The following is a 25,421-nucleotide window of genomic DNA, read 5'->3' as shown; positions in this document are numbered from 1 at the left end:
ATGCAAGATGGTTAAGTTTGATATGTTAAGAACATTTCAGGGAAGCCGATGGCATCTCCATGGAGACAAGCAGGTGGCTAACCCCTCACCAGAAAAGCTACATAGCGCACCTTTAAGTTTGTGTTCTGCTGAGCATTGACTTAAACACATACTCCAAGATTTAACCAACTTTAACTTTTCATTGAACTATCATTTCCTCAATTTTAACTTCACTAATCTACATTTTATTCAGACACATTTGTATCCATTTTGTTCATTCTGAAAATGCCGTTGGCTTATTATCCCTATAACATGCTCACATTTTCTTCTGCTTGTCCAATTCATTTGCATACATATTTCTCCATTTGGAAATCAAAGTAAAAATCAACAAATACCAGGTTAATTCTTCCCATGCGACAGACAAAATCCTGACTAAACAATAACAGTTAATTGTTGTGATAAACAGCATTTTGCTGCCCTTTGATTTTGGACTTCTAGACTTCTAGTTCTCGTTTCAGTAAATTTTTCCCCTGTATAGATTTAAACTTATTGATTTAGCCAAGGGTTCCTCCATATTATTTCCCAGGGGTAAAACATCAATACTTTTCTTTAAATCAAAAGACAAATTTGTTTTCTTTAACCATTTTAACCTGTAAATAATGAGAAACATTACCTCAAGTACCATATACCTTAACATTTTATGACAATCCATCAGAAATGTGCTTAAACAGGCCTGTAGAGATTTAAGTACCGTAAAATGAACCATAAGTGCAGAAATATCACTTCACATCCTTATTTCAAACATGACTTTATTACATTATTTGCAGACTTTTCTTTGAAGGTTCTTTTTTTTTTAATGGAGAATATACTTGACATTCAAAGGTTGCATATCTCCAAAACAATAATTCCAATTGGATATATTTGTATATTTTGTAGATATATCTCACTTTCTACCTACAAACTTTGCTTTGTTATAAATAAAGAGTGGATTTGTGACTATTCGAGATGCAAACGTGAACCCGACACAAACTGAAACAGGACGTATTTGGTTGCTCGTGTTTCAGAAGCCGTCGGACCAGTGCCGCTACGTCGTGGGCAGCGTCCTGAGCGAAGGAGAGGAGAATCCCGATGAGGAGTTGCAGAAGCTCTACGAGAAGTTTGGCTTTAAGGTCTTCTCTCTGCCTGAAGTGAGCCACGCCGTCACCACCTGGTTCCCCTGCACCTCGCCCCTGTCCCACTTGTTCGGCCCGCACAGAGTCTACCCTGAGCTCGCCGCCTACATCCAGGTACGGGACACTCAAGCATGACCCTCCAAAACACACCAGCAAATGTGTCCAAACTAGTGAGGATATTTATCATTGTTTGGCAGTTCTTTTTGTGATGGAATTGAAAAACAGACGACAACAGCGAAAGTCCCACGTGCGTTTGGGAGTTTACAGGTCGTTAGAAAGACGCCGTCCGTGGAGTGTGAGAGTGCGGGTACAGCTGTCTGATTTCTCCAAATTGCGGTTATTTTAATGTCGGTTCGGCCGCCGTTCACCTCTGCACAAGCGCTGTCATGTAGTGTAGTTTATGTTTGTCATGGTGCTTTTGAGCTTTATGGAAGAGAATAGCCTAAACCAGGGGTGTCCAAACTTTTTTCACTGAGGGCCGCATTTTGAAACTTATATGGAGCAAAGGGCCACAAACAACCTGACAATGTCAAATTTGAAAAGTGATTAATTTGAAGTTTTGCATTCGACATAGTTTTGATGAGCCTCCTCACCTTTCGTAAGATGTGGAACATTATTATTGGGTTGGTATAACATCAAAATGCTTGAATTTTTCCAATTTTACAGTAAAAGTACTTCTATTTTTTGTTTGGGCCAACTTAGCAGGAAGCCGGAGGGCCAACAAAAAATGGTCTAAGGGCCGCATTTGGCCCCCGGGCCGTAGTTTGGACATGCCTGGCCTAAACCGAACGCTAGAAAAATAAGGTTGACTTTCGCTCAATATTTAGGCCCGAGCGCCACAAGCTGGCGAGAGACCTATTAATCTCGTAAGGCCGTGCGAAGCACGGCTGCGAAAGTGCGCACGTAGTGCGCACGAAATCGAGCGCGAAGCGCTCGCCCACTTCCAAACACTCACTAACGCACTCCTTCACTCACGCACGCCCCGTGCATACTAATTAGTAGTAGGAAAATGGAACATTACCGTTGTAAACGGGCGAAGCCCGTGCAAAAGTGCGCACTAAACGAGCACTTTACATTGGGATGACGACCGCGGTCGTCATCCCCATATAAAGCACTCATTTGCGCTAAGTAGCTCACGAATACGTTCCCCATCTCTTGCATGTTCCGTGCATATAAGCATGTAATGCAAAAATTGAACATTATTACTGTATAGAGGGCCAAAAACAATGTGAACATTGACGAAAAGTCACAAAAATTTGCACACCTCTAAAAATCGTGCCTCTCTACATTCTGGCTATTTTCCTTTTCTAAAATAAAAAGAATTGGAGCGTCAGCGCCCCCAAATGTACCAAAAATGCATTGAGATAGGAAATGACCCAAAAAAAATCTGATCGTAGAATCATGAAATTTGGCGCAGAGGTAGATGGTGACAAGAGAAGTAAAAAATATTATTACGGCAACGCCGTCCAGCCAACCAAATGTCGGCCATATTGGTTCAAAAATGGCTAAGCATGACTCGGGAGTTTTTCCAAACGTCGTACTTTTACTAACTCCTCCCAGGGCGTTGGCTCTAAAAAGCTGAAATTTGGTGAAAATGGTACTGAAGAGTGGGACATCAAAATCAAATTACATTGATCCCTGTCATGGTCTCTGAGCGGCGAAGCCGCAAACTTTAGCTAGAATTTCAGAAATATCCCAAATTTAACATTTCTGCCGTTTGCGCAGATAAAGTCCGAATTGCGTCAAATTAGAATCAGTTGTTAAACTCTTTGCCCTAAACCTACTTGAAGTGAAATTAATTAATTTGACACCACAGCGCCCCCTACAGATTTTATATGCAGGTTAAATGTTTAGTTTTGCGAAATTGTCTGAAATTTGACACAAAACTCAATTTTGGCATCCACATCAAAAAAGTCAGTGAGACCCATGTCATAATTGTTATGGTTTTGCCGTAGCGATGACCGAAACCTCCCATGTTATTCCAATGGGGAAATCACCAGAACACATTACACTTTAGACTTTCACCAACTCCTCTCAGGGCGTTAGCCCTATCAACGTGAAATTTGGTGAGACTCATCTTCAGGACCATCAAAAGTTATCCACATTTTTATTCAAAGAGTCACACACACACGCACATTTTGCCAAGAATTTAAAATAAAATTGCTTTTTGATGGTAAAACAAAGGGGAGAAGATGTGACAGCGTCACAGATTCAGCAGTAGGCGTAATAAAAGGACAATTGGGGCGCGTTAGCTCCCCCTCCTCTTGCGGCGTGGCGGCGGCGTGGCGGCGGCGTGGCGAGGGCCCATCATTGCCGCTTGCGGCTATATTTCCTTTTATTTTTACAGCAGTGGTTTTATTTTTTTGAGATTTCTTTTGCTAATGGAATAGTTTATAACAAACGTAAACACACTACATGACAACGCAAACGGACATTAAAATAAGCAGTTTAAGAATTGTTTTTGTTAACTTTACTGTTCTGTTATGTTTAATGCAATACTTCAACAGTAAAAGCAGTGTTTACTTGTATAAGTTTGAGCACGAATGATGGAGTGTAATAATATCGTCTGAATTTCATTATTGAGATCGTCCCCCCAAAATATTGCACCTTAATGCCAAAGCAAGTTCCTAGTTTTTGAATCCTTTTCATTGTAAGTGGCAATAAACCCCGGTCTGATTCTGATTCTGATATTGAGATATTAATGTTTGGCATTATCGCCCAGCCCAAGCTGCAACGACGATCGTGACTAGTCGACTATATATTGATAATCATATTGTTATCTGGACAGTACAGACTCAAAAATACATACAAAAAGACATTGCCATTATTAAATCAAAATGTCATTAACAATACATTTAATTTGTAAATAGATTAAATCAAGAAGCCTTCAGTTATCATATTTCTTCCTTTTATTTAGTTGATAATGCATTTTAAAAGACTCAAATGTACTGTAGAAATAATCTTTTAACCAGTCGACTGAATAGACAGTAAATTGCTGACTGTTCGACCACTATTAAAACCATTAGTTGCAGCCGTAATGGTTCTAATGGTTTGGATCATTTGTAATTCCGTGTAGACGGACTGCGCTCATGTCCACAGCTGCACAGTTTGTCATGTGTGTCGTTCCACTCAGAACTTGAGAGGAGCTGCTTCCCATCAAGAATAGATGAAGTATTAGTATTATGTATTAGTGGAGTGCTCAAGCAGGGGGAGCTCTACTCGGGACAGCCCTTAAAAAGCTGTTGACATTTATGGTGACAATTGGACACATGCCCTGCTATAAACTCATGTTATAAACGTTCTCATTTGTGTATGGAGTTTTTTAATCAGACTGTTTCATTTAAGTGATGAATGAAACCACAAGTTAACATTTTCTCCCTTAAAAAACCTGTGATCTATCGGAGAGCATGCCATGATTTATAACTTTTCACCAAACTGATAAATGAGTTATTTTATTATTATGTTTTATCCAGGTTTTGCCAAAACATTTTTAGATTTTCCGTTTTCATTCATATTCCTACAAAGGTTATTATAGGTAGAGACTTTAAAACTTTTTTATGGTTTCCAAAAACTGAAAATGTCCTTTATTTACAATTCTGAGGGATACTGGAACTGGAATTTCAGCCTTTGAGAAAAACTTAAAAAAAAATATTGTTTTGCATTTTTATGTGATTTATTGGACATTTGAGTTATTTGAACTATTAAACTTCTTCTCTTAAAGTTCTTCTCTGTAATATACAGCAGTAGTTTGAAGTGTGGGGGTTGTATAAGTGCATTGATTTGACTTGATGGTCCTAAAAATGACCCTACAGTAGCAAAAATATAAAATAATGCTTATATTGCAGGTTAGATCACTTCCCATTTCGTATTGGTTATTATTATTTCTGTCATTGTGTTTCTCGTGTTTCTACATTGGTCAGTCGTCCAACCATGCTCATCTAAATATAAATTTACATTTCCCCCTTTGTATTGATCAAGCCCAGTGTTTTTATTCAATTCATAAACAGGACAAACGTTTAATCAGTGCCATTTAAATCACAAATAGTCAAGATTTTCCAAAGTCTGATCTCCAAACCACATGCTTTTACTGACAAATAACTGATTTTAAACATCTCCATCAACATAACTAAACTTATCATTAATCATCATCATAATCATTGGATCTCAGTTTGTATTCCTTTTTGTCTGAAAACTTGAGCCTAAAGCTTTTTCCACTTTCTTTTAAAATCCCTTTCAAAACCACGTCCTTGAGGAGACATACACATTATAAGTATGGTTGCAATTATTATTTATTGACTCCTGATGTATGAAATATCCTTGAACAGAGGTGAGTGAACGATCGCTTCTCTATTAAACAGTCACTAGATATTGCTGTTTTTGCCTCAGGCGTTTTTCCACCTTGTTCCACACCTTAATGACCTGAAAGACACTGACTAAGAAATATCCCTCGAAGACTTCCATCGAGAAGAACTAATGTGAGCCATAAGTTCATGTCATATTTTTATCCTCGCAAAGCTTGAACAGCAAGAATACTGAATCGTATTCATCTAGAGCATGAATTATAGCTTAGTTAATTTTTATTTATAGCTTTGAAGTGTCTTTTGATGCTGAAATCATGATTCTATCCAGCTTTTCCTTTGAATTACTTTGTGTATGAATTGTTCTCTACAAATAAAGTTGCCTTGCCTTTTAAAATAACACATGAAATTGAAATGTTTTAAAATAAATTTGGCGTCCTGTACAGAATGCTCCCAACTGTACAGCCAGTCACTACAAATAAAATCTTTAGAATGTATTGATGAATATTTAGTTCGTAGCTGACGTGAGAGAGTGAAATAAGTTGAACAATATTAAGTTTTGAAGGGAAATCGATATTTTAAGCTCATAAAAAACAGATGTTCCACCCCAGATTGCCGAACGCAGCGGTAAAAAATGTTTTGTTCCTTCTGTTCTCGCTTTAATGATCAAACTTTAGATTTAGATTCATCTTTTCTGTCCAATATTTATAGTTTTACTTATCAAGTGATTCTTCTAATACTTGTGTACACTCTTGTGCCCTTTACCTTTTTTATCATTGCATATTGTCTGGTGTTGCATTTTGTCTGGTTGTGTGATGTTTGTGTGGGTGCCTTGTCTGACTTCACTGCAGAACAAATCTACCCACGGGCGCAGATAAAGTAACCTTGAACCTTGAGTTTGAGATAAATACCTTTTAGTTTCCATCTACAGTCTCTGATTTACAGGAATAAATTATACAATGCAATTACTGTACATTCAGTCAACGATAACAACAACGTCCACTCTGACCCAAACACACTCACACACAACTTCACACATGAATAATACAACCACACAATGAGCATTAAGTATTTATGCATTCATGTGTTAGCGTTATACATTTACGTACCTTTTTCTGCCTCTCACTGTTGCATCAGTCCAAACATACTGTGTCACTAGGGTGAAAACATGTTGGGAAGTAAACTTTAACACTTCTAGAGGTTGTCTCTGAACATGGAGTGCTGTGAAGAAGCAACAACCTCAATTTATGCAAATGCTCTTGAATAAAGTGTCGGCTTTCACAGTCACAGCCGAGAGAGGAAGTTTTGGGCTTGATGATGAAATTTAAGGGGATAGACTTGTTCTGCAAGTGTCACATGGTCAAGTCACATCCGAGCACAAATGATCATGTCTTTGGGATCGCAAACAAATGATAGTTTGGTGATGCATTAAACATCAAATCAAATGACATCAGGTCCAAGTTAAACAGTGACTTTAAAGCGAAGGAGGAGGATTTGAAGTTCCGACACTGCAGAAATAGAATCTAGCTTCACCTTGAGGAATGTGGTTTGTTTGTTTGTTTGTGCAGTTTCACAGTCGTGAGAGGCATTTGAGGAGTATCAAAAAAACATGTTTAAATGTTCAAATAAGTAATTGCGCCATAAAAGTTCAGTGACTGACATTTAGCAACAACAATTTTAGCTTTTGAAAATTCTCAATTATGTGCCTGTTTGCAACCCTCAATGTCACAATTACATGTCTTTATTTTTATATTAAATAATGCTTTGAATCCTGTGAGTTCTTGTGCAACACTTTGAAAACAATTCTGGCTCTAAAATGTTCTATATTTAAAAAACGTAGTATCCATCAAAATATACACATATACCATTAATATGAGCATAACAATTCTTTTCAATATTTACTTGTGATCTAACATTGACTGACTGCAGTATCCATCAGACGGTTGTAACTATCAAATCACAAATACTGCACTTTATTAAGCAAAAATCAAATTATGATTTTTGGTTTAAAGGAAACAGCTTGCCTTGTAGCTTAGAGCGGACCTCGGCAAGATGCTCTGAAACGCAAGCTTGTGTTAGTTCAGCAGGTCATGTCAGTCTTCTTTCAAATGTTTATGCTGCCAATGTGTTTAAAATGTGCACTTTGAGCTTGTTTCCAAATCCATGTAATAATAATTCAGAACTGCGATTGCGATTAGATTTGCAGTTAATGTTTTAATAATCGGATTCCTTTCAAAAGTTTACATTTAAACATCACATTAAAATGCGTCCAGGAGAACTGGCAAAAAGACTGATTATATGAGCATGTTTTTACAGATCTAGCAGTTTTTATGCAGAATGAAACAGGATATTTTGTCATTTGTGGAGGAAATTGCATTCAGATTGTGATTTCGATTCAATTACGATTAATCCTTCAGCCCAACAACAAAGTCTTTTTGTTAAACCATGTTACCAACAGCTTAAGGATGTCACAATATTTTAGTGTTACGATCATTGTGAGAACAACAAACAACATCATGATTTAATGATTATATTGTGACCACACATTAGTGAAATCTTTAATTTCTTTCATTCCCATGGTCTGACATGTTACTGGTTCTCACATTTGTGACCGGCTTTACAAAATTTAACTTTCTAAATGTCAAAATAAAGCCAGATAAAAAAGTTCTTTACATTCATGTCAATTTTTTGGATGAGAGATTGAACTAAAAATATGTAATTTTGCTTCTAAAATGGTCACGATTTTTCTTTTTTGATTCTTGCGATTGTATTGTGACCTGAATAATGAGGATTATCGATTAACCCAATAATCTTGACATCCTTACAACAGATCAGTTTAATTCTCTAGCTGTTATTTCCATCGTTAAACACGGATCGTTACCGCAGCGCACACTCTAACCGTCTGGTCATCTCACCGTTGTTTTGCCGCGGTCTCATGTCTTATTCAGTGCTTTACGGGCACAGTGGCTGATGCGCAGTGACACAGACTAAACTCTCCTGAATGACTTTAGCATCCCTCTGTGTTAAACCTCGCTCCCACTCGCGCCGCGTCTGTTGTCATTACGTCACCATCATCAGCCAGCTCGCATTGTGTCAAATAAACTGCTGTCACCTTGGAGAGCCAGAGTTTTGTTTTCACCCTCGCCGGCGTATTCGTCACGGACTTTAAAGTGTCCTGACAGGTTATTAAGGCGCAGTTCTTCTCGTACGGATGGGCTAATGACAGGCGAGCGTTTAGTGTGTGCACTAAACGCTCAATAATGCAGCATCTCCGTTTAGTGGCGAATGAGCGCCAGCACGAGGAATACATGGGCGCTTATGTAATATGTATGAGGGGTTGAGTAGTACTGAGGGGGACACGAGTGACGTAGAACGGCTCTTAAAGGGAGGACACTTGCGTAAAGGTTAGAGACGTGGTACAGGTCATTGAAATATTAACAGAGGAAGGAGAAGGACTGTAAAGTAAACTGACTTCTTACGTGGGTCGCTGCCTTCACACTTTGGTCATGGTTTTGATCCCAGTTAGGCTTGGTTTGGTCCTGTTTACTCCTGGTTTAGTCCAAATTTTGATGTGATGTGTGTGTAAATGTGCGTAGGTGATGAAAAACAAGAAAAAAAAGAACTGCAATAGTTAATTTAGCATCATTTTCTGATATAAATATGATATGACGTTTAGTAATTCCATGTTTGTGGCGCAGTGACACGTGGCTAAAGCCTGATTAAACAACAAAGTACTTCTGGTTTATTGTCCGTTTTCTGCATTTATTTCACTTTTCTGCTCCTCTACATAGCGTTTTAATGTCTCTTCATGTAATGCTATGGGTTTGGTTAGTGTTGGATACATTATGCACCCAAAATGTAACCCGACATGTTCAGCTTTGTCCAACTTTCTGCGGCAGATGCGCCGCAGCAGCCAATCAGAGATGACGCTCCAGTGTCGTGCTGCGCACGACCCGGAAGAAGACCCAAAACAAACCCACAAGATAATAAAAAAATCCTTAAGACGCAGCTCTTGGTGCAAATAATGAGATTGACTAAACTCTGCTCACCTATTATCTAGTATCTGTGGGTCCCAGACAAGCCCCGGAGCCCATCGCCTCCGCTTTTGGACTTTGTAAAGTTAATAAACCATGGTCTGCCATTAAACTCCATTTACACCACGAGAAAAGCAACACAGCACAACTCGTCCACTGAGCATGTGCAGGACGACTCGGACGCACGTCTGCTGTTGAGTGTATTTTATGGACGTGCGTCCGGGGCGTCTTTCTTCAAATGTACAGGCGTCCAGCTTCTGCGTCAGGCGCAAATTTGACGCTGCGGTGTGTACGTAGCTTTTGGAGCCCTGAAACGGCCTGGTATGGTTCACCTGAGACAGTGGAGACACTTTTGGACCGTAAAAATCTGCTTTAGCGAAACAATGGAAACAAGTGTCACACCAGGGCTTTATATTGTTGTATTTATATTTTCATGTCTACATTATAATGCTTTTGTAATCCATCATTATGTGGTAGTTTTTACATGATTCTGACCTTGAATCTGCCTTATGTTAGTGTAAAAGTATGACTAGATAATGAATGCTAATTGAATCAAAGACATTGTTCGTTTGTACATTGCCTCGGGGCTTCTGGGATGTCCCTTTTGAATTTAGCTGAACTTGCATTGTTTCATCAGAAAAGTGGTTGTGGCTGAAGGTTCATAGTCTCATTGGAAGGTTGGCATTAATTAGTCATTAGTCATTAGTCATGTGGGTGCCGTGATAGCGCCCCCTGGAGATCAAAAGCAGCAGAAAGCCACAGGAGGGTAAGTATTATAAAATAGTGTGTCAAAGGAAAGGAACGATTGCTTAGTCATTGGACATTTGGCGTGTTTAGACTTTAAAATTAGCCTTTATTTATGAATCTGATGAAGTGGTTTGGTAAAGATTGGCCATAGAGCTGTAGTTACCTGCTGTTTTTACCTAAAGGAGTGTTCCATTATTCAAATATATTTGCATAAATACCGGTAAGTCAATAAAACTGGGCCAGCTATTTCCCATCATGACACCTTGACTGCTTTATGTTAGATTTCAAGAGGGTAAAATATAGATAAGAATGCAATACTTTGAAATACACTTAAACAGTTATTAACACATTAGATTACACCAGTGCTTCTCAATTATTTTCTGATAAGCCCCGCACTCTGCACCCCCGATATGTTAGCGAAGCAAAGTGTGTGTTTTATTGATGTGTAATTTATTTGGCTTCATGCTGTCACTGCCAACATTTGAAGACACAGTAGACACGGTGGTCTTTCCTCGTCTCCACCTCAGTCACAGTAAAGCGTGTGCTACATACGCTTCCTCATATTCCCTCGTCTTATTAGCTTTTGAGTGACTTTTGTTTGTTTTGTTATTAGGGATGTCAAAATATACATTTTAGTCACCATTATCATGAGGAGAAATATCACAATTTTACAATTATTCACAATTATCAGAAATGTATGCTTATTGGCCCCTCATTGTGGGGCTTGAAACTATGAGAAAGTCACTTTTCTTTGGCTCACGTCAACAAGAAATATATTTGTGAAGAAAACAATTACAGTTAAGATTATGCTCTGGAACTACCTTTCTCCTTTTCTCTCCCTCTCTCCCTCCCTCTCTCTCTCCTTTGAGCTTGTGTGTTCCGTGGCTCCACTTTGGGCTCGCACTGAGCGACTGCTTTGCGCTTAGTGTAACAAACCGGTCGTTCAGCGCGTTTATTCAGTCTTGACGCCCCCGACGTGTTGCGTCCAACGCTCAAAACGCAGGATTCGCGCCGCAAAAACACGCGTCCACACTGACTTGAATGTAAACTTTTCCCCTGTTTAATTAGATTTGTATTATCCAATATGTACGTTATTGTGGTGGATATAACATTCGATTGAAGTCTCAGACCCACTTTACTAACAGTGGCTACTAGATTATTTTTTTCAATGTAATTATCAACAGATTTCCTGCGTAAACTGATTTTTTTCTTCCAGGACAGACCCAGAGTGAGACATATGGATATTGGAACTGCATGGCATATGAGACAGAGAGAGATTTCGATCGGGCGATCTTCTGGATGGGTGGTGCTGGGGTGGAGGGGGGCTTCATGAGCTGGTGAAGCAGACCATTTAAACCTTGGTGGCTGAGTAATGATTGACGGAGATGATACAGAGGAGGCTTGTGCAGACTAGAGAGACAAATCCTGCTGAGAGGAGGTCTTCCAGGTGGATCTTTTTACTATAGATCTGTTTCTCATCAACTTTAAAGGGGCCTTAAGTTATGTAAGTTTTTCTTTTCTCCATGGAGATGTTGTGGATTTGCCTGGAACGTACCACAAAATTGCATAAAACTCTGCAAAATTCATGGAGACAATAAAAAAAAATATATATGTACCGGTATTTGAATACATGTTGGATAGGTTTGTATCTTTGTGTGAAACAATACAGGCAAGCCAATAACATTTTCAGGATCCATAAGCAGGTGATGGACCCTCCACCAGAAAACTTTAAGCAAAACTTTAACTTATTTGCCTTTTTTTAGACTGGCGCAAACGCTTTCAAAAACGATTCATTGAGTCGAATTCTGCAGTTGAATTTAGAGTTCAGTTTTATTCCGCTGAGTTGGAGGAGTTCGGCTTGAACCACAGGGGGTTTTGTCTTGTGTCAATTTAAATGACCTTCTCTTTAGTCACTCTTTCAGTTTTAGCATTTGTTTAGTGATATTTCCAGAGAGACCTTTATGAAACTCAACTGGTGAATATTTTTGTGAATATGTGGTGAAAACGCGTATTGTTCCAGCTAGGACACATTGCCTCGTCAAAGCAGAGGCAATCTGAGGTCATATTTACCTGTCGCCGACACCTGAAATCTGCACCGCTTCAGTGTCTAACCCCTAATCAAATCAACACATGCAATATAGACGCTGTGGACAGGCAAAACACATTTTCTATATTTAATTTAACATATAATAGCATCAAAGAGGATGCAGAAGAGGCGCTGGTGAATAAATCATGAACTGAAAAGAGGTGAGGAATCAACACTCGGGAAACCTGTGAAGCTGCGACTGAGTGTAAAATAAGATCTGTCTCGGTTCTAAAGCCCCCAACCGTAAGTGAGTTAAAACGTGTGAACTTAAACTTTTTAAAAACGGCTGATCAACTAATATCAGTGCTTGGTTTATGCTGATTATCTTTTTTTTATCTTGCTAACTGAAACTGAGACTACGAAACGACTACAAAACGTGGCACCCAGTCGGTAAGTTACTATTGTTCATATCTTGATTTGCAAAGACAATATCAGGATCATGTAGAACTTTTTAATACGAAAGTTTCAGATCGCCACCGCACACACTTCCTATGTGGAGCACGGGGGCTAACGGGCTAGCTACATCCACTCCCTGTATGCAGTCTATACATTGTCCCCCTAATAAAGTCAGGGCATGTCTTCAGTCGAACCTTCTCTCAGCCACCTGCCGCCCTTGTACACTTTCTCTTTCACTTGCAAACTTTTTTTAACATGTAAATATGTTATCCTAATGTAATCTGGAAGGCTTAAACAGACACATGTCAGACACACGCATTGGAACTACTTTATTAAAACAGCTTTGTCGCATCAACCCAGGCAAGCCACGATATTCACTGGAAAACGTGGAGCAATGATTAATATAAGAGTCCTGCCACTGGAATTTAAAAACATTACCCCGTTTAATTTACTGATGACATACATTGAACACTAAAATTAGCATAAATGTTAGCAACCACGATATGAACGCCTGAAATTCATGCTTTTATTTTGATGCCTTATTCAAATGAAGGGATATACAGTAACTTCTATTCATGGGTTTCAACGTCCTGTTTATAGGTGATAATTTAGGACTTTATGCTGCGTTCATGTGGTCGGTTGAGGTTCCAACTGATTTAAAATAACAGATGCTGCACTTTAACAGTGTTTAATAGAGCTGATTAGCATGTTTTGTTGTGGTTAGTGTTTTTTAAAGTTAAACGTTGGCTATTTATTTGTTTTGGAAAATATGTTACTATTTTTTTTACTTTAACTAGCTAACGTTACATCTGAATTAAACAGTATTGTTGGGTCTTTTTGCATAAATATGTTGCTCTTTTCTAAACCCTAACCCTAACTGACAGTAAACCCCTGAATGTTTAAATATTTAGTCAAAGAGCTCAAATGTTTCAGATTAATTAACAAATCCACATAGTTGTTGACGTCGGTGTAGAAGTTGAGCAGCAACTTATGACTTTTCTCAACTTGCCCATTCAAAATATTTAACAATTTGTTTAGAATTCTTAATTGCTATGGCAACGGTGCTAGATTTTATTACTCTGAAACCCATAACATAAATATCAGTACCAGGCTGTGTGTGCAACCAAACATGTAATTCTTGGAAGAACCAATTAATTTAGGACCTCGTTTTATTTAAATTAGTAAGTTATCATTATTAATCTCATGCTTTGCCCATTTAAAAATACATTAACCTTTGTTTTTTGGCTGTAAATGAACAACCTCTATACTAATCTGTTCCGCTTTCATATATCCAATTATCTCGGCTCACACAGGTGAAAAAACCCTGTGTTTCAGCGCCTCCATGTTCTATATTTGTGAATGTTTTTATCACATTCCTTTCATTTGTCAAGGTAACAGCCTCAGCATTGAACCGAGGCTCATTACATGCGTCTTCTTAGTTCTATGGAAACCTTGAATAGCAGAAACGCTTCCACATTGCCTCAATTCCTTCTATTTTGAGTTATTCTGTCATCTCTTAATGTTGTCCATGAGCAATGAGCTTGGAAGAGAGATGTTACGCCAAGACTTCGGAATATGTACAATTTTAAGGGGGAAAGTTTGTAGTAAACAGATGGCTTGTTAAATTTCTGGTCTGATGACAGCAGTTTTGCTTACCTCTATATGAATGCAATTAAAAGTAGTTCTTTCGCATATGGTTTCTGCAGTTTAGGGAATAAAGTACAGTACAGTGCATTCTGAAGAGGCTGAATGGGGTTTCATTTAACTGCTTTGTTGTTGCATAATTGTGAAATGGGGTAATATTGTCTGTTCTGCTGGTACATACTCTCCACCCAAGGATTTCTTTAGAAAAGAGGCGCACACCTACAGCTGAGTCTGATATGAAGCTCCTCTTCTTTTGTAAGATGAATGTGCAAGGTGCAAGGGCACAAAACTGAATTGAAATAAACTGCTGTTTCTTCCACTGGTCATGATCAGAAAAAATTGCCTAGTCCAGAATGAAAGTAACAGTATGTAACTTTCTGGAGGTGGCACTTCACCTGCACGATTGCATGGAAATAGAGATAGATACGTTTTATGCCATACTGCGAATGTTTTTCAGTGGAATAAAAACATCTAGAAAACATTTTTTTAATTCATTTTTTCTAAAAAACAACTTTAAATAAAACGGAACATTTTCAAATATAAAACTTTAGACATTTTAGATAAATACATTTTAAAGTTTTTTTCACACATTTTAAAAAAGTGGTGGCCTCAAGTGTTCAATAAAATGGCAGCAGTTAAAGAAGACATGCTTTTTGCAGGTTGTATTGAACTCTGATATAAGTAGATCATCATTTTGCATGTTGCCATATTGAGCCAAAACAGCTTAGTAAAAGAAACTTGTCCATTGACTTCCTGTTCAAAACTGCAACACGGATAAGCCCTGCCTCCTCATAGTGACATTTCACCGTAAGTACAGTCAGGTGGGCAGGGATATGGGTTAGGTGTGAACAGGACTTTTCTGAGCACTTGAGCCTCAGTTGCATGTAATACAGGATTCAAATATGCAAGAATCATTCAAAATACAACTTTGCATGTGTGACAGGATAGCCTGCAGGCGGGCCCCTGCCACTGCTTAGACACCCCTGATAGGTGAATCAATCTAGAGTAGCTCCATAAATTAGCGTCTGGTGACGTCAGTCGCCCTCTGACCTCACACACTTCCTGGTTGCTGGTTGCTCCACATCGCTCCTCAGTCCAGGTATTTTAGCTGTAGTATCATTTGAATGAGATAATCCTGTATGATATGTAACTAGTGTCAATATTTAGTGTGCCGCGGTGCTACCAATGGGCCCGCCTGGTGTGCAACCTCCGGGATGTACGGTGTGCCGTTGCCAGGCGGCAACGCGGCGTAAAGCCTCGCTGTCCAGGCGCTAGCTGCGCCGTGTGTTACATCCATCTCGTTTTAGGTTCGTGGCCTGCTTTAGATTAGCACCTCTATCAGTGTGGTCATACGTTTCTTCTTCTGTAGGTACCCGGAGAAGACCTGTCTTGCCTTTCTGTGACCCCTTTTTGTGAACTCGTCTTACAGCTTGTCTCACATGAACTGCATGAACTGAATGGACTAACTATGGAAACTACGAACTGTGAATGACCAATATTATGATTTAAACCTTGCCTCTGTCGTCCAACAACGAACGTGCATGCCTTAAATTGGTCCTGAGCCAGAACCTCAGGTGGCGTTGTTGGTAATGTGTGTGTGTAAACAGTGTACAAAATACTGTAAAATAGTGAACGCGCCATCCACTTTGCTACACATGAACTAATGATGAAGAAACACTGTTATCAAAGTATTGGTGTATAACGGCATACTGCTTGTGACCTGAAATGTGGTTTGAACTGACTCGTCTTGCCTCGTTCTTTCATTCAGAGCTGTAAGTGGGCGTAGTCAGACTGCTGCCTTGATTCTGAGCTCTCCTGATACTTTTTTAAACCCAGTGCTAGACTCTGGGAGAACTGCCTGAACCGCTGTGGGCTCTGCTGCTCTGCGTGGGCCACATCTGAGTGGAAGAGGCCGTCGTCAAAATGCAGACCCACAGTCAATAAGGGAGGTCGGAGAGGGGTCAGAGATAGGGCGTAGAGCAGGGCGTAGAGCGGGGCAGAGAGCGGGGCAGAGAGCGGGGCACAGAGAGCGGGGCACAGAGAGCGGGGCACAGAGAGCGGGGCACAGAGAGCGGCGCACAGAGAGCGGGGCACAGAGAGCGGGGCACAGAGAGCGGGGCACAGAGAGCGGCGCACAGAGAGCGGCGCACAGAGAGCGGCGCACAGAGAGCGGGGCACAGAGAGCGGCGCACAGAGAGCGGGGCACAGAGAGCGGGGCACAGAGAGCGGGGCACAGAGAGCGGCGCACAGAGAGCGGCGCACAGAGAGCGGCGCACAGAGAGCGGGGCACAGAGAGCGGCGCACAGAGAGCGGCGCACAGAGAGCGGCGCACAGAGAGCGGGGCACAGAGAGCGGGGCACAGAGAGCGGGGCACAGAGAGCGGGGCACAGAGCTTCTCGTCTCGTCGTCGTCTCACTTGACTTGGAGTTTGAAACACTGTCGACTGGATGTTCCAGTTTTGTGTTTAATGTGATTAAAAGAGAGCTTGATGGACTTTTTACTGACGTGAGGGACATCCTTTTTTTTACCCTGCAGCTTCATATTAACTTGAAGAATGTGATTGAGGCGAATAAACTGAGCATATATATAAATTAAATTATTCTGTGTGTGCTTTAAAAACAGTCAGATTTAATAAGTTTAGCCATATCATTTTAAACTCGATTTTGATACCCAAGAAAAGCTCAATCCCAATTTTGATACTATCATTATGTGGTCTATAATGGTAAAGACTATTAAAAAAAACGTCCAATTTTGTCCTATTAATGCGATATGTCTTTTTCAGTATCGATACTTGTTCAGTATAGTTGCGATTCTAGTTTTAGTATTTTGTATGATCCCTTGTAGAGCTGTAGTCGTTTTTAGTTGATTAATTGGTCGATGCAGTCTGAATCGACCAAGATTTTTATTAGCTGACTATTTTATTGAGATTAAAAGGTTTTTTCACGCAGTAAGAAGAGTTAGAGAGTGAATTTAGAGTTTCATCTGCTCGTTTACAGACAAATATCCTTTTAATAGTAGTTTTTTGTAATTGTCTGAACTTTTGCCATTTTTAAGTTGAATCAGTGCAGCTTGGGTCAGATACAAGGTCTGTTCAGAGAGATACTTCAGCCGCCCTAATCCCTAGTTCAGTAAGTTAGACACCTTCTCCCATGAGTATTGTTCAACTAAACCTGAGATTCATATCATTGATTGCTTGTCAGTGATTGTCCGTCCATCTCTGGATTTGGGCCGCGTTCCCCCCTTGTCGGCAGAGGAGGGAACGCTGCAGATGAGTTATATTTAGCCCGAGATGATGTTTCTGGTGATGGTTTCCTCACGTTTTTTTTTTCCTTTCAAAGCCTCGCCTCCGACTTCGGTGCCTGAACGCGCTGCAGCTCCCCAGATCTCATTACAGACGGATCCTCAGCAGCTCATCTCAAGTGCCTCTCATTCCCCACACTCGAGCAGCTCTGAGCGCGGCCGCACGTGTTCAAAGGCACTGTGATGTTGGATAAATATGTTTGCGGTATTGTTGTAGTCGTGATCTGAAACAGCAGCATTCTGAATGTACTACAATCTACAGAAACGCCAAACATCCTGCACAACAAAAAATGGCTCGAATAAAGCATCATTTTGTGATTTTATTTCAACATTTTGGAAGAAATGTGTTATTGTGTCAAAAAATCCCTTTGTTTTGCAGTAGCTTTAGTTGTGTCTCTCGAGTTGTCACAGTTATTGTATTATAAGTATTTCTGTTGAGATACCTTTTACTTTCATTATTCTTACACATTTTGAATAGTTTAAATGTGTTCTCATGCTCTGGTCAGTGAGTACATTCTGGATTAGTAACATTTTGAATTGTTTACCATTTTTTTAAATTTAGTTGCTTACTTATTTATGATACTTACACATTTCTGCAACCGAATAATATATATATTACCAAACATGGGAAAAGGTTTCTTGTTATTGCAAAAGGCCGTGGCTGGAGAGCCGCGAGTTTCAGGGAACACAGCATTTCCCTTATAGCCTGTGATAGCCTCATGGCTAACCCTAACCCTAACCTTAACCCTAACCCTAACCTTAACCCTAACCTTAACCCTAACCTTAACCCGGCGCGGTCTAAAACGGCGCTAAAACGCGGTTAAATAGCGGCGCAGTTTCTGGAGCCACGGTGCGCGGCCGGCACAAAAATAACATGGCTCTGCAGACACTCCCATTGCAAAAACACACATGCGATAAATGCTATTGTTATGTTGTCATTGTTACGGCTTTTATTTACTGAACAATAAGTCTTTATAGTAATTATCGTAAGTGGCCTGATGATACCAGTTCAGAACATGCCATTTAAAGCTGTTGAACTGAAACAAAAAGCAGATTTCTGCATCTGAACGTGATTAACCAAGAACATTCTTCCCATGTTAGCTCCTCACTTCCGCCCAGTTTCACGCTGCATGTTCCCTCGCTCTCCGCTTCCTTCTTGTGTTTGGCCAGTTCATTTGATGCTGTAAATGGAGTAGATGTGGGAAAAAGCCCGCATGCTCTGTTCCCATTGATTCCTGTTTGGTCTGAATCTCCAGCAGGGCAAGGCTCACCACGCTGCCAATTAAGCCCGGTATAGACTCCGACAGGCAGCTCCTGTCCACTGCTTCTGCCTGCTGGAGCTGATGGGACTCATGCTTTGCTCTTTGTGCTTTTCTGTGTCTTCTTAATTCACAGGAAATAAAAAGGGGATTTGATTGGGAATGTTTTTAGCGCAACTTTTGAAATTTTGAATGGGCGCTTCAGGCTCGTTTTGGATTTTCTGTACAGCCTTGTTAAGCTTTATCAAAGTTACCAGGTCGACGTGTTACTGATGGTTTTTCTTCTTTAGCCTGGTGGTCCTGGTTAAGTCTCAAGTAGCAACAAATGTTGAGAGAATTGGACAACAAACATACTGCAGGCTAATATTGATTTGTAGAAAATGGCATTATTTGTGTCTTCATAGCTTTTGGTGAGATGTAGATAAAAGATGGACAAAAAGGTTTTCAAATGTGTTCAAATTGACAAGAACAGAATATTATGAATGAATTATGACTTTGTAAACGCATGCAGGAGGGTTGAGCTGCAAACGGACTTTTGGATGATTGTGTTTGATAATCTAGTTCTTATCTAGTGCACACATTAAAGTCTGCAATCATCTCCTCAACTGCCTAATACTTATTCGCACAGACCAATATTGTTCAAAATGAGTTCCATCAAAACTCCCAGAGGTTATTTCAGGGTAAACTTTTGCTTTCTGGGAGGTCGAGGCAGCAGTAAATGACCAGTGCCCCGTGTGTGGATTGAGAACGGCACCTCTGCAGAGAAAGAAGATTGTGTGGTTATCGCCAATCTCACACAAAATCCTTTTCACTTTCTTCATCAGATAGCGCCACCAGCCTTATCGACTCCATTTTCAACCATTACGCCCAGCGGCTAGGTCCGAGAGTGCGTTTTGGCCTTTCTAACCGGGAGTTCAAAGCCTTTAAGAACCAATTTAAAGCATGCCCGTTTGTCGTCCAATTCCAAATCCGGTACATGTGAAGCAGCGCGAGTGTGGAAGAATGGGTTTGTAAAGCTTAGACTTATGGTATTGCTGTATCGTTAGCCTTCTTATGTCGGGTCAGTAATGCTTCAGGATGCGGGGGACTCCACAAAGTGCGGCACAAAAGAACAGGAGGAACGTCAAATCGACCCCGCATGACTGGCTTTATGCTGTGCCGACAGTTTACTGTGTAGAAGTCTGTGATTCTAACACCGTATTGCAAGGAAATGTGTGTGTTGTGTTTTGTGAGGAGGGCTTTTATTTTTTAATACATTTATTTAACCAGGACTCTTTCGTTTTGTTTCGAAAATAATATATTTTTGTAAACTATACCTATATTTTTCAATCTTCGTTGGCAGTCGTTTAGTCAATAAGTTATAAGGAATTATATTTTTTTCTCTGTGGGTTTAAATATGATATACACACAAGCATAATAAGATAAATACTTTGCCTTTTATATTTGCAGACAGGATACGTTTCAAGTTGTATAGTCAAAATGCAAAAGCTGTTTTGCATTTTGAAGTTCAGAAGTTATTTAAGTCTAACCCTAACCCTAACCCTACATCATACATTGACATCATTAAAACAAAATAATATAATAAAGATAATGTGTATTTGACTATAGCAAACAGATGTATTTTTCTTACCACTTTAGTCTGGGTGTTATTAAGAGTGAGACAAACCTACATAAGAAGAAAAAGGTTGGAATGATCGTCTGCAGAAAGTCCCTGTCTCCATGTGGTCTTGTGCATGAAACTTGTAATCAAGACTTTGATCTTGAAGTACATTTGATTCTTTTATTAGTTTATGTTCATGTTAGGGCTGCACGAGATGTTTTAGATTTGCAGTAAGTTTTTAACAATAGGATCCCGTTCAAAGTTCCCAATTTGAACGTGTCCTGGAGAATTGACAAAGACTGAAATAGGGATTTAAACTGACAAATGTTTTCCGTTTTTATGCAGAATAAGACAGAATAGTTTGTTCTGTGTAGAGGAAATTATTGTACTTAAAAAATTACAGCCTTTGTTGTTTTCCAATTGCGTCCATTTGATTTTGACGTTGATTTTGATTCTGTTGCGATAAATCTTGCAGCTGCATATTACAGTCTTCTCAAATGCTCCTGGACGTGTTGTGCGCAGTGAACTTAATCTTAAATTTAAAACATAAATCCCAAATAAAATTCCAATCGTAACTCAGAATAGATTAGATACTATATATTTATTAGATTTGGATACGTTCAAACTGACATTTTCATAAATATTTGGAATGTATAATGTTGAATCAAGCAGATGATTAAGGATGTATCCACGATAGGGCTGCAACAAATTCAATCAATTAATTCAGCTAATTGATTATAAAAATAAGTGAACTTATTTTGCAATTTAATGATTGTTATCTTGTCTCGGTTCCAAAACATGCCATGAGCTGAGTTTTATTACTCAAATTGGGCCATAATTCCATGAAAAGGGTATTTGATGAAAACACTCAAACTCACTTCAGTTTCATCTGCTTCAGATTTAGACACTTTTGCATTCTACTAATCACTTAATCGAAAGAATAATCGCTAGACTGCCCTATAGTGCACACTCGTCCTGCTCTGGTCCAGGTTTGATCCCGGCTTAGTCCTGACATAGACTTGGTTTGGTCCTCTGTCCATGAGTTTCAGAATGATGAAAAATTAGGACCGTTGCCATAGCAATTAACATTTGAAAACTAATCATCCTATCTTTCGACTGGTAAAAAGTCCTCAGAATGTTGTAAAACAGGACGTTGGAACCCATGAATAGCCCAAAGTTTATTCTTGTGGTTGAGTTCCAGGTTTAGTCTATTGTCTGGTCTCAGTTTGGACTTGGACTTGTGAATGAAAAGACGCAGGCAGATGTGGCTAGCGTGATGCGTGAGTCTTAATGGCCCGACACTGCGGCTCGGTGCAGCGCGTACACGTGAAGTGTGTAAGACGTCCTCCATGACTTATTCACGCGCTCTAATCAAGCAGAAAACCTTGGATCCTCGGCTCCAGTGAGAAAATCAACTGCAGCGTTCTGAAACTATTCACTATGCAGCCGACTTTTTAGATTCCCTTAATTTGTTTGTTTTGTATTGTTTTATCATTTACATCCCTGTTTTACTTTCAGTTTTAAGACCTAAGTGATTGTTTGTATTGTTATCAGGTCTTAATTTGACTTTAATGTAGGAATTGCTGTGTTGAAGGTGAGTTCAAAGGGCTTTTGTTCAAGATTGATTTCTACTTTTACCTGGATTTATGTTGCCAAAAGCCCTTTATAGCCAATTGCCTGTAGCAACGATAGGGTAAATCAATGCTTGTGTTTGCTGACATTAAACAATAATGCCTAACTGTTACGACATAGAAATCAGAATCAGAAGAGATTTATTGCCATTGTCAGATGAACTGAATTCACAAACATAGGAACTTGTCATGGCGTTAAGGTGCAACGTAAAACAATGAACAATGATAAAACAACATATATAAAATCCAAAAGGGCATGCATTAAAGGAAGATTTAAATCCTCAATAGGATACAAATTCAAATAAAATAGGCTTAATATGGACACACATTTTTCAGTAGAATTTGCATATGTAGTGCAGAAAGTGAACAGTGCAGTGATTGATTAAATGATGGTTAAAGTGACAATGTTTAAGAAGTGTTCATGTGTCCAACGGCAGAGGGAAAGAAACTGTTCTTGTCCGGACCAGAACCTCCTGCCTAAGGCGAGTGGCTCAAATAGTCCATGTTCAGGGTGAGAAGGGTCGGCTTTAATCTGACCTGCACGTCCCAGAGCCCTGGAGACTGCAGGTCCTGCAGAGATGGAAGTCTGCAGCTAATCATCTTCTCAGCAGAGCGCACAATGTGCTGTAGTCTCTGTTTGTCCCTGGCTGTGGCTCCAGCGTACCACACGGGGATGGAGGAGGTGAGGATGGACTCAATGATGGCCGTGTAGAACTGCACCATCATCTCCGCTGGCAGATTGGATTTCCTCAGCTGCCGCAGGAAGTACATCCTCTGCTGGGCCTTCTTGATGAGGGAGCTGATGGTGGGCTCCCACTTGAGGTCCTGGGAGATGGTGGTGCTGAGGAAGTGGAGGGAGTCTACGGTGGTGATGGGGGAGTCTGTGATAGTGAGGGGGGGCTGGGGGGCTAAATATTTAGAGAGAGGTTTTCACATGCACTTGGAAGAGTTTTGTCAAATGCTTTGGTCGGCTCTTAGTCAACTGTCTCAAAGGAATGATGTGATATAGAAGCTCCAGTGGGCCTCGCCTCCCCGCGTTGACTCGTGTGTGAGATCTCTCTGTCCACAATCTTGAGTTCAATCGTCCAGACTCCTCCAGCGCGATGAGGAGGTGATGAGATCCGGTGCTCATGCGGACTTTTTCCAATCCCGCCCAGGTCCGGCCCTGCGCTTCAATCAGAAGAACGGCCCCGTATTTTGCACTCGATTGCCGGAGGAGCCTTATCTTGCCGCCGCGTTGGCTCGATCCGCGGGTTATCTGGCCCCTCCAAAGTGAAAAGCCCACAGTGGCGGCACGCTCAGGGTAAATATCCTTCAGAGAGGAGAGAGCCGAGCGGCCTTGTTGGAGGCACGTCAGGCCATGATCCTGAGCCCTTTTGGAGCAGGAGCTGCTGACATTTTAGCGTTGCAGTGTGCCAAGTGCCTTCTGGGCAATCTTGAGACTAACAAATTGTGAAAGGGCATTAGTCTGATATGGTGGTATGAATTTTCTGAGTTGATATTATAAAAAAAAAAATATATATATATAGATTATGGTAATTAAAAACACTATGATCTTATAATAGTTCTGTTAAAGCTCAAGATCATTTTACAACAGCTCAAAAAAATCAAATTTGGTCTTGTTAATGTGATTTCTTATCTTATCTTTCTATTTCTTAGTATCTAGTGTCGATAGTAGTTGTAGTATTAATAAGTATCGGATTTCAGATACTTTTGTTTTTACTTATTTCAATTGATCTTACTTATTTATTGCTGTAGTTTGCGGTTTTATGATTTTACTCTGATTTGATTTAGCTGGTTTTATGGTTTTGGGACGAGTGATCAAATTGAGCACTTTTTTGTTGTATGTTTTATGTCCATGCTGCACTTGGGAAACAGTTTATAAAAAGTGCTGTATAGATAAAGTGGATTTGGATTTGAACCCCACTGCTACTACATTATTAATTTGAATATTAAGTTCATCATCTATAAGAATATATACAAATGAAATGCTGTAGAAAGATATTTGTGGGTAATTGTCCTTTGACACTGGGGGGGAATCCTGATCTGCGCTGAGTTGTGAAAGTCCTTTGTTTGAGAAGGAAAGCAAATAAAGGAGTTTTACACATCAAAATCATGAATGCCTCAGGATTTTGTCATTTTTGCCCACATTAATTCAACGTTGTGGTACTCTAAGGGGTTGTTAGTAATAATGATCATCTTGCTGTGAGATATTTGTAGACCCAACGCAGCACTTACCAAGCTCTGTTTTTAATATTATCATCTGATCATTATTGAGTTTTCAAATTATGTCTCGTTGTCATTGCCCACCCCTAAAACTGGGATACTGATAATGGCTCAGATTTATAGTGTGCTTATCTTGCTGTATTCATTTATTTTTATTTGTCCAGGGAAATTGATTTGTAACATCAACTCGAAGGGTAAACCATCTCCCACAAAAGACACAATAACATACAATAGTCACAGTTAGACACAAGGATATTCCTTGAGGGATAAAAGAAAACTTTGTGGAAGCTGCCATTCCCTGATGCAGTGATTTTATTATTGATTTTCTTACACTATCCTGACTTTCCCTACACATAAATGCAAACAGATAGAGAGATAGAAGCAAGCACTCGAGGACCACCTGAACGCAGCACAAATGTGACTTTTGTAGTGAATTGTGACTGCTTAGTTTTAGTTAAGTGTTGCTGCCAATTGAATTGTAAATATTACAACATTAATATCTATTACCAGTGCTCTCCCCAGAATGTTTTAAAGGGATGATAAATATGCCTCATATTGGGTTGCATTTTCCTCCAAGGTTGGTTTAATGTACCTTCATTATTTCCAAAGGTACATGCACCCTAAACATACTATTACATGGTGTATATGACTATCCACCATTAAGAAATGTGAATATTGGCTACCCAAAACTTAATGGAATCATGGAAATGATAAATAAACCAAAAAGACAGTCATTTAAATGTTTTACCAGTAAGCACTGTATCATAATACACCATTTTATTCACAATTTTGGTGTGTTATGAAAATGTGTACAGTTTTAGCTAATGGATGAAGGCAGTATTATAATGCTGAAATCACTTAGACACATCAACTCATCTTGGACTTTTCCTCCATTGGACACAGGCCTCATAGTCAGGATCATAGAAGATTATAGTCAGATACATTAGGGGTGAGCAGAGTTTAGTGAATATCTTTATTTGCTCCAAGAGCTGCATCTTAAGGATTTAAAAAAAAAAATTGAAATTACACTCCTTTTACACTCCTCTACA

General features: G+C 39.7%; 1 protein-coding gene across 2 annotated transcripts in view; it reads left to right on the top strand.

The window, feature by feature from the left end:
- The window catches only part of tex264a (testis expressed 264, ER-phagy receptor a), a 102,717-nt gene that overhangs the window by 25,629 nt on the left and 51,667 nt on the right, over positions 1-25,421 (top strand). Inside the window, exon 2 of one of the 2 annotated variants that reach the window (XM_072452687.1) lies at positions 1,047-1,265. In XM_072452687.1, the coding sequence (XP_072308788.1) occupies positions 1,047-1,265 (219 nt within the window). Of the gene's footprint in view, positions 1-1,043; positions 1,266-25,421 lie in introns of both variants that reach the window. The other variant, XM_072452686.1, reaches the window with a different exon arrangement.

Source organism: Eucyclogobius newberryi, unplaced genomic scaffold (genome assembly GCF_026437365.1).
Source record: "Eucyclogobius newberryi isolate DKJ021-1_F unplaced genomic scaffold, fEucNew1.0.hap1 SCAF_19, whole genome shotgun sequence".
Taxonomy (NCBI): domain Eukaryota; kingdom Metazoa; phylum Chordata; class Actinopteri; order Gobiiformes; family Gobiidae; genus Eucyclogobius; species Eucyclogobius newberryi.
Note: the sequence above shows the minus strand (reverse complement) of the source record. Positions and strands in the feature narration are given on the sequence as shown.